Below are 10,000 nucleotides of genomic sequence, written 5' to 3'. Positions count from 1 at the left end.
ATCTATGCCTGCAGGAACCATGAGGACATCTGCACAGTAAACACTAAAAACCCCAGAGCCCCATTCTCATATATTGCTCACATTTGCACAAACTTACTCTCTCTCTCTCTCTCTCTCTCACTCTCTCTCTCTCTCTCTCTCTCTCTCTCTCTCTCGCTCTCTCTCTCGCTCTCTCTCACACACACACACACACACACACATTGCAAACAGAAAATATCCAATATTCTCCAGTGTGCATTCTGTGGCAACACTAAACTACATACACTGTTGTGTTTCGGAGAATTTCTCTCCACCCAATTTAATACCGTCCCTCCCTGTACCATCTTTATTATGTCCGTCTCTGGACCTTCATCAGGGCGAACACAAGTACACGCATCAGCTTTCATCAGGAGCACACCTTCGCTGCTGTAATAAACCCTGCAAAGATATGAGTATCAAACTGTACAAAAACGAACAGGAGTCAGGTGTCAGATAAATGGAAAAAATAATGATACAGTGCCATATACTGAGTCCAAATACGATGGTCAGTCGTAATCTGTAGGGGATGGATGTCCAGTGGGCAGCAGGCTTACACTTGGACTTGGATTTCTTTGTTTTGTCAGTATTTCATATTTCAATGCAGCATCTACATTCACTACTTTGACTTTTAACATTACAACTGTTTACTTGGACGATTGACGTTAGCCTCATTAGCATCATTAGCTGTGATGAAGTGTTTGTCACACATGTATTGTATAACTGGGTCCTGTTGATTATGATTTCAGTCCTCTATTCAGATGTCCTGAAGACACAAATCTCTTCTTTTATCATTGATGTGCAATACACACACATCAGCCTGTAGGTATGATTCAACTATTTGTTCTGCTTGGCGCCAATTATTTATTTTCACCGGCCGTCATTTCACCAGGCTGTGACGTAGCACTGCTCTCGTAGACCATTTACTCTTGTTTTCATTTGCTTGCATTGGATCTAAGTGTATACAGCGTTCTCTTCCTGTACCTCAGCATTTGCTGCGAGTGCACTGCTCTTCTTCTACAGTCTTATTCTGGCTGTTTTCTATCCGTCATGGCTGCTATAAGCCAAACCCCCGCTGTCCTGAAGACAAGAGGCAGACGTAATCTGCACCTTGACCTGACAGGGGTAGACAAGATGCTAACACAAGTCTCTGTGATGGATGGGAACACGGAGAGAAAGTTAGATGTGTCTGATGGAGAGGCCGAGAGAGGGAAGCTCTATCTTCTTAAACGTCAATCATTTGTCACGTCGGAAGCACTTTCAAGTGTTGCTTTGAATTGTCTGTCTGTCTCATCCACCACCCTGTCTCCTCTCTTTCCGTAAAGAAGAAGGAAACTTGAGAAACAGCAAACTTACATTTAATAACATTTAAGGAGAGAGACTCTAAGCATGGGCTGCCATTCTTTTGTATTTAACCTGGATATAATCTACAGTAGCTAGCTTTGGCCGACTTGCTGGCTGTCATGATTTAAATTTGAATTATTGTACATAGAAAGTCTGGACTATATGTGTCACTGGACAGAAGGCCATAGCAGACTCATAATGAAATGGTTTATTATCCATACACACCAAATGACATGCCACTCTGGAGTTTTTGGAGATATTGATATTTAATGACCAAATGGACAAAGGCAATCTCCTGAGGCTTCTTTGCCTTAACAGCGATTCAATGATTTGTTCTGTGACCTTTTATCGTTGCTTTATTTGCACATTTCTTTCACCTGTTTACATCATGTGGCAGCTTATTTTAGAGATTTCTGACGTGGGGGCTGTCATCATGTCATCCAAATACCAGCTCTGCCAGCACTGTAAAGATGAAAGCTGCAGGATGTGATCTTATCCCTCATAAGCTTGAAAGAAGTGACAACAGCTTGGAGAGAACATACTGACACGCACAGAGAAAGGGAGATCATTTTGGGAGATGTTATTTCTAACAGACAGCAATACAGTAAAAACAATATCTGAAGGAGGGATTACAGTATCTGTGTTCCTCTGCTTTGAACCACTGACAGATAAGAAGATGTTTCTGACACCGCGGTTGCAAGAGATTGTGACGGATAATGGAGACTGCAGTTGTCAGTCTAAAGGTTTTTATAGTTAACTTTGATACATTACTTCTAAAGGCCCCATAAAATAAACCATACAAAAGAGAATGCTATTTCTAGACTCATTTGCTGATAAAAAGATATACACAGGCTTGGGGAGTAATGGATTACATGATACTTATTAATCAAAATATATGTACTAAACTGAAACGGAGCATTTTCTGTTTCCTGTTATATAATTTAAAGACAATATACAAAGACTCATGTAGTATAAGATATTGTTGTGAACACATTTGAGCCTGATATAGTCTACATGGGGTTAATCAAGATATTCAAGATTTGCAGTACATGTACTTAAAAATGTATTTCTTACCCTCAGTTGCAAGTTTTTGGCATGTTTTTTTTCCAATATGACACAAATCACGGTACCTTTTACTACGGAAGAGGATAGGGCCTAGGGAATAGGGAATTATATTTTTCTGTCCTAAAGTAAAACAAAGTTTTGAGTTCTGAGATTTGAGTGTATTAATGTAATTGATTATTTTAGTAATCCTGACTTTTTTCCCCGGATTTTAACTTGTTCTCAGGGTTCTGATTTAAATCTCAGGTGTGGGCCTAACTTTCATCACTACCTTATCATTCGTTATCATTATACCTTGTTTTTCATCTTATATCTTCTTATATATTTCCTCTGATTATAATATCCATACCTATTTTCTTTTTTGTTTTTCCCCTCAGATGGAGCGCAGTGAGACGGTGTGTCGCTACTGCGGTGTGAGCTACCTCATTTTTCACGAGTTCCACCAGCTCAACAGTCGACTGGCTCGGCTGGAGGAAGAGCTCGGGGAACAGAGGGGGATCACCCAGAGAGAGAAGGCCCAGCGAGAGGCGCTGGAGCTGGGCAGGCTGGAATGGGAGAGGGCATGTCACCTGGAGGTCCAGAGACAGGCAGAGGAGAGAGAGAAAACCACAAAAGAGGAATTAGAAGAGAGGCACGGAGTCACACAGAGAGCCATGAGAGAAGAGTTTGAAAAAAAGAAGGAGAAGATGGAAGAGCAGTATCAGAAAATCAACAAGGAAGAAGAGAAGAGAGCGCTGGGAGACGTGGAGGCGGAGAGAAAGCAGCGAGAGGAGCTGGAAAGGAAGTCTGAGGAGAGGGAGAAAGTTCTGGGAGACGCACTTCAAAAGGCCAATAAAAGTGTGGAGGAGCTGAGGAAAAGCTTCCAACAGCTGGAGGAGAGGTGAGGTCTGTGTGTGTTTGTCTGCGCTTCCCGTCCCTGGTGAGAAACAATCTCTAATGCCAGACTTCATGTGGGCAATTATCCTGTGAGTCACGCTGAACACAAAAACACACAAACTTGCAGTAAAATCAGACAAGGATTCCTCTAGCTGGGGGGGTGTGTGTGTGTGTGTGTGTGTGTGTGTGTGTGTGTGTGTGTGTGTGTGTGTGTGTGCGTGTGTGTGTGTGTGTGTAAATTTCTATTGCAAATGTATAATTATATCAACACATCCATCATCCATACCTAGAAAAATGGAAAATAGATACAAGGGGCTCAGAAAAATACTTTTAAGAAAGTCAGTTATTTTTAGGAACTAAATAAGTCTTAAGTGATCTGACTCGATTTCCATGAAACAAGACTGTTTTAAAATATTTATAGGTTGTTTACTGGAAACCAACAAACATGCAAACTGTTGAAAGCACCATCTGACTTAATGTGGGAGGAAACGGCGTGTTTCAGTGAATTGAAAATGACTTTTTTTAAAGCTTATAATTAGTGAAAATGAAACAAAATAAGTTGCTGCTGGTTTGACTTTGAATCAGTACCCAGCAATGATACATGAGGGGGCAGACTGTTTTAGTATCAGGATGTGTGGAGGTTTACAATGACGCAAGGAAAAAGATATTGTTGTAGATCCACATTTATTTTGGCTTGTTTGCACCACCCTACGTGCCAGATTTAAAAATGATTACAACTCACTCCATCATGCTGTTTGTTCTCCTACATCCTCAAACAATGTGACTGGACTCCATGATGAGTTTAACTCCTTGTTTGGACTGAACTGTCCTGTGATGCTAATTCATGGTTACTTGTCTGTGCTAAGCTAATATATAAGGGGAAATATGAAGGGTATATTTCAATTTTGTTAAGCAAATACGTTATTGGGCTTTTTATCAACTAAGATTAAGACCAAGATTCTTTTCAAATCCCACATCAACACTGAACAGTCATAGAGACCAGGATACAACAGAGCTGTGTGGGATGTTTTGATATAAAATACCTGGTGCAGCTTTTTTTCCTTTCCGTTCATTACTATGCCATCTTTCATTGGTTTTTCTCTCCCCTCCTACACATGTTCTGTATCCAAGCTCAATCCGACAAGTTCAGTCATGTTCTCTTCGGCTGTGCAGAGATATTCTAGGGAATGTGAGGCGACACCAAAAATAACCTTATAAAGAAGCGTTATATCATCAGGTATCTATTCATCTCAGTGCGCTTATTAACGTCAGAGCTGTTTTATATAGCAAAAGCACAAAAGCAGAAATAGTGTGTGTGTGCAGCTACCCACATAAAGTGACATATGGTGCACACACACACATGCACACAAGTGGGGAAGATTCCTGTTGTTTCAGACACATCAACTTGATGTTGGTAATCAAAGAGCAGGTGTGTGTTCTCAAACAGCCATCAAGGTCTACGTTATTTTCTTGGGAATATGTGTGGAATGCATGACTCATGGGAATGCTATGTATAGCCCAAAATATATAAAGACTTCCCCGCTTTCATATAAACAATAACACAGATCTGAATACCTAGTCATTTCGATTTTGTTTTGCAAATTTGCCGTTGGACTCTTAAAGGGGCCTATTTTTTCAGCATTTTCAGGTTCATATTAGTATTCGTGCCTCTACTGGGACATGTCTCCATGCTTTCATGTTCAGAAAGCTCTTTATTTTATCTCATACTGCCTGTGCTGCAGCACCTCTTTTCACCCTCTTTCTGAAACCAGAGCCCAGTCTGCTCTGATTGGTTAGCTGGCCGGCTCTGTTGTGATTCATCAACCGCTCAGAGATGTCCCGCCTCTTAGCATATCACATACAATGTGTTGGAGCGCCAGCCAATAGAAGCACAAGTGTTCAAAAGTGATTTCACTATGTTCCAGAAGTTAACAAAAAAAGTCACATTTTGTTGACAGTTAAAAATGATTTAGAGAAATATTTTAAGTGAAGTAAATAGGGGTTGTGGAATGATGATTTCATACATCGCTAATACCTTTCGTTGCATTTTAAGCCCCTTTTTTTGTGATACTGGTACTTTTTGTTACTATGGATGTTTACTGATTTATTTTATTTTTTTATTAATGTGCACTTGCCTTTTTATTTGAAACACCTTAAGTTCCTTTTCTGTCCCTGCTGTGTGATGAATAAAGGATTTCTGATTCTTAATACATTTCATGCACTAATAATTAAATCGAAACCTGGACACTGACACAAAAGAGCAGAGTGCACTAATAGTTCACTATTTAGTAAATGGAAAGAGATTTAGGAGACAGCCCTGTTCTCCTCCTGTCTCCACACCGGCCCCTCTTTCCCTTAATTAGCTCTGTGGCTTATAAAAACCGGCCCCCTCGTCTCTTTCATAACAAGATAACTTATTGTTCTGCAGCCCATTCCATTTATCAGTCTAGCTCTAATAACCACTAGGAGGAAAAATGAGAGGAAAAAAGCCCCTGGGCACCCACTGAAGAATAAAATGAAAACTAAAAACCAAACTTGATCTTAAGTAGAATAACAGCACGTTAATTGGTGTTGTGTATAATGTGGGAAATATACAACAATACACAGAGTAAAACGTGTCAAATCCTGGCTGAAAAACCCAGTATGGATTGGTTCAGAGTGGATATTTGGAATGGATTTTCCTGTGCCATATGTGTAGTATCCTCACATGGCTATAGTTTGGTTTCTGGTTGTGTGTATTTTGGGATCTGTATGGTAGACTGGTGAGCTAATCCACTGTTCTAATGTAAGCTGGTTATCTCTCACATACATTGCCTCTTTATTGAGCCAAAAACACACGCAAACACACACACACACACACACACACACACACACACACACACACACACACACACACACACACACACACACACACACACACACACACACAGTTGTTCTCTGGAGCCTTGGGGCCAAGCGAGGGCCAGGAGGTCAAAGGTGGGGCAGAGCTAATGATGCACGACATAGTAATGTGTGAGAGGAGGGCATGGACTGACAGCAGTGGATAATCTCTGCTGCTCATTCTTTCTGTCTCTCTGTATTAATGCCGTCTTTTGATAAAAAATTGTAATTGCATTCATCACAATAATGAAGATTCAAAAAACATGTAGTAACTTGTATTTTGGGCGGAGATAAAACAACTACATGTTGTAATAGACAGGAAGGTGAGAAGGGTGCAATTAAACCTGATTTTCAAATGTCACCTGCTAGACAAGTTCAGACACACATGAGCTGGAGATAAAATGATCTGCAGAGGGAAAAGGAGGAGAAATGGAGATTACCTTATTTGCCCGTTTATGATTTTAAAAAAACATTCTTGTCAACATCCCGGCATAATCATTGAATTTGATCCAATTGAATGCAACACTTTCTCACAGATTCAGGGCTCACCTTGGATCCTGGCAGTTTGTTCCTCTCTTGGAGATGCGAGCACAAAGGAATTTTGCACGTCAGAAATATATCACGTGTTGTTCCCTCTACATCTCTGTCGGGTTTCTGGCAGCAGCCTCTGAACATGTTGCGAGATTTTCTTTTTAACTAGGAACCAGACATCACAATAATCGAACTGACCGGTGATGCGTGCATTAGTGTGTCAGCTGTAGACAAAAGGTCTCTTTAGGTCACAGTTTATGACTACTCCCAGAATCCTGTGCAAAGCAACACCATGTCTGGTTGGTACATCTATTTTATCGTCCATGTGTCTTTATTTTAATCAACACATTTCCGGCACTGCTCCTACACAAGGCTGCACCTGCTATGGATAAGTGTCAGGATCATTTTAAAATTATTTCCATGGTGTTCATTTTCAAGTAGTTGAACAGTAATTATGCTGCAACTGAAAACAAGTTTTTCCCTTTCAGCAAACTAAATAGAGTTTGGTACCTTTCAAATGTAAAAGCTTGACTAATTCAATAGAGTAAAGGCTTCAAGGACTTTAATGAAATCATTTTATACTGGTTTTGTCATACTCTCACCATCTTGTATCTCTATACCATAAGGTTGGATATGATGATATTCGATACAATACAATGCTAGAGAAAGAAGGAACCCTTAATGGTCCCACAGAGGGGAAATTTACATTCTGCATTTGACCGATCCTAGTGTTAGGAGCAGCGGGCTGCCATGTGTACGGCGCCCGGATAACTTTATGTTTGCAGCCCATCCCATTTATCAGTCTAGCTCTAATAACCACTAGGAAGAACAATTCGAAGAGAAAGCTCCTGGGTACACACTGAAGAATCCTACACCAAATTTAAAACCGATCTTGATATCTTTAAGCAGAAAAACAGCACAGCTATTGGTGTTGTGTATAATGTGGGCAATATACAACAATACACAGTAAAACATGTCAAATCCTGGCTTAAAATCCCAGTATGGATGGATTCAGAGTGGATATTTTGCATGGATTTTTGTGTGCGTGTGCGCCACCACCGCGCTATTATTGGGTACAATTTAATTCGATTCAGTACTATACTATTTGAAACAATGCGATAGTGTGCGATACGATATAATCCGATACGATACTATTAATTATACTATAATACGATACAATACCATTCGATAAGAATTAATAAGATACAATACTATACGATACACTTTGATACAATTCGGTACTATACAATTTTATTCGAATTGGTACAATTACATTTGATATGATATAGGATACAATTCCATGTGGTGCAATGGGGAACACAATACGATACAATTTGATACCATTCTATATGATACTATATGCAATACCATTTGATGCGATAATATAAAATTCGATACGATACCATTCGATACTATTTGATACTAATGATTACCGTAATTTCCGGACTATAAGCTGCTACTTTTTGCACAAGCTTTGAACCCTGCGGCTTATAGTCCGGTGCAGCTTTTCTATGGATTTTTCATGATTTTTGTGATATCGTAAGAGGTTTTGTTTTGGTTTGTTGCGCTGTTGTACGGCACTACTTTGCCTGGCGGAAGGGCATGTGATCAGACACACAGTCACGGGGGAAAAGAGTGGTATGTTGATCACATGTCCGGCCGCCAGGCAAAGTAGTGCCGTACGAATTAGCGCGAAAAAGAGACTAGATTAGCAAGAGCAAGACGAGTACCGTAATATCCGGACTATAAGCCGCTACTTTTTGCACAAGCTTTGAACCCTGCGGCTTATAGTCCGGTGCGGCTAATGTATGAACAAAACAGGATTTTCCCCTAATTTTAGCTTGTGCGGCTAATATTCAGGTGCGCCTTGTAGTCCGGAAAATACGGTATGTACGATTTGGTACTACATGATACAATATCATACAAGTCGATATGATACGATTCCATAGGATTCTCTTTGACAACACAATTTATGTAGACCATACCAATAGTTTTCATATGATTCGATAAGATTCACCACGATCTAATACGATATGTTACGCTACGTTATGGTACGGTATGATGCGATACGATTAGAAAATACTTCATTCAAGTCTGAAATGTTTCTCGCATCAGAGCAGCTCCATTTGCAACGTCAACAAGGGCAACTATTTAGGACAAGAAAACCAACAGACATTTAACAAACTATTACAATCACTGAAGGCTGTAATAATGTGTCTGTCTCGCAGTTTAGATTAGTTGTTGGGTAATGAAAATGTTAATCAAAGTTAAGGAGACACTGATTAACAGGTATGGATAGACAGAGCTCCTCACACTGAAGACAGGTTGAAACAGATCACGTAACAGTGCGGTTGTTATGGTGTTATAGACGAGTCTGAGAATTCAACACACTCTGTTTGCTTCTTCTTGGCTGGCTGGCCTCAGTCTGGATCCCAACAGTGAGTCTGTTTATGTCTCTACCTGTGTGTGTGTGTGTGTGTGTGTGTGTGTGTGTGTGTGTGTGTGTGTGTGTGTGTGTGTGTGTGTGTGTGTGTGTGTGTGTGTGTGTGTGTGTGTGTGTGTGTGTGTGTGTGTGTGTGTTTGGCCTCTGCACATACTTAAACACCTGCATGGATGGGATAGTCACTCTTGTGCATGGTAATACAAATTATATTTGGCAGTTATGAAGAATAAATCGCATAAATGTGTTAGAGCACACAAACCTACACACCCACACACACACACCTGGCGCTGGAATATGAAAGTGACAAATGATGGATGACAAATAGAAAGGCATCCATTTGAAACAAGGAAGTACTAAACGGCAAATTAGTTAGGTACTCATGCGGTTTTATTGCCATTTCTGGTTTCCACTGGCAACCAGAGAAAACATTACACAAATATATACTCGCCCTTTGAGTGTGTGTGTGTGTGTGTGTGTGTGTGTGTGTGTGTGTGTGTGTGTGTGTGTGTGTGTGTGTGTGTGTGTGTGTGTGTGTGTGTGTGACTGTGTGTGACTATGTGTGTGTGTAGAGTAATATATCAAGTCTTCTGTGCACAGAGTGAAACAGCCTTCAAAGTCAGCATGTGAGGTATTAGCACATATCCAGCATCAGGTTCACGTTACCACATCAACATACACACACACACACACACACGAAATCTGACCTCCATATAGCTGTAATGGTGGCTACTATGGGGTTCATGACAACAAGATAAACAGAAAAACAAGGACACACACTCATGCACACACACGCGCAATATGATCAAGTTTACTTGGTAATTTACAAAAACATCCAGTAGCATAGCAACC

At 40.4% G+C, this 10,000-nt stretch overlaps 1 protein-coding gene across 1 annotated transcript in view; it reads left to right on the top strand.

Annotated features, from left to right (window-relative positions):
* Positions 1-10,000, top strand: part of lekr1 (leucine, glutamate and lysine rich 1) — a 76,741-nt gene that overhangs the window by 18,040 nt on the left and 48,701 nt on the right. Inside the window, exon 3 of the mRNA XM_063907375.1 lies at positions 2,799-3,301. Within this exon, the coding sequence (XP_063763445.1) occupies positions 2,799-3,301 (503 nt within the window). The remainder of the gene's footprint in view (positions 1-2,798; positions 3,302-10,000) is intronic.

The sequence above is a fragment of the Eleginops maclovinus genome, chromosome 18 (assembly GCF_036324505.1).
Source record: "Eleginops maclovinus isolate JMC-PN-2008 ecotype Puerto Natales chromosome 18, JC_Emac_rtc_rv5, whole genome shotgun sequence".
NCBI classification, from domain to species: Eukaryota; Metazoa; Chordata; class Actinopteri; order Perciformes; family Eleginopidae; genus Eleginops; species Eleginops maclovinus.
Note: the sequence above shows the minus strand (reverse complement) of the source record. Positions and strands in the feature narration are given on the sequence as shown.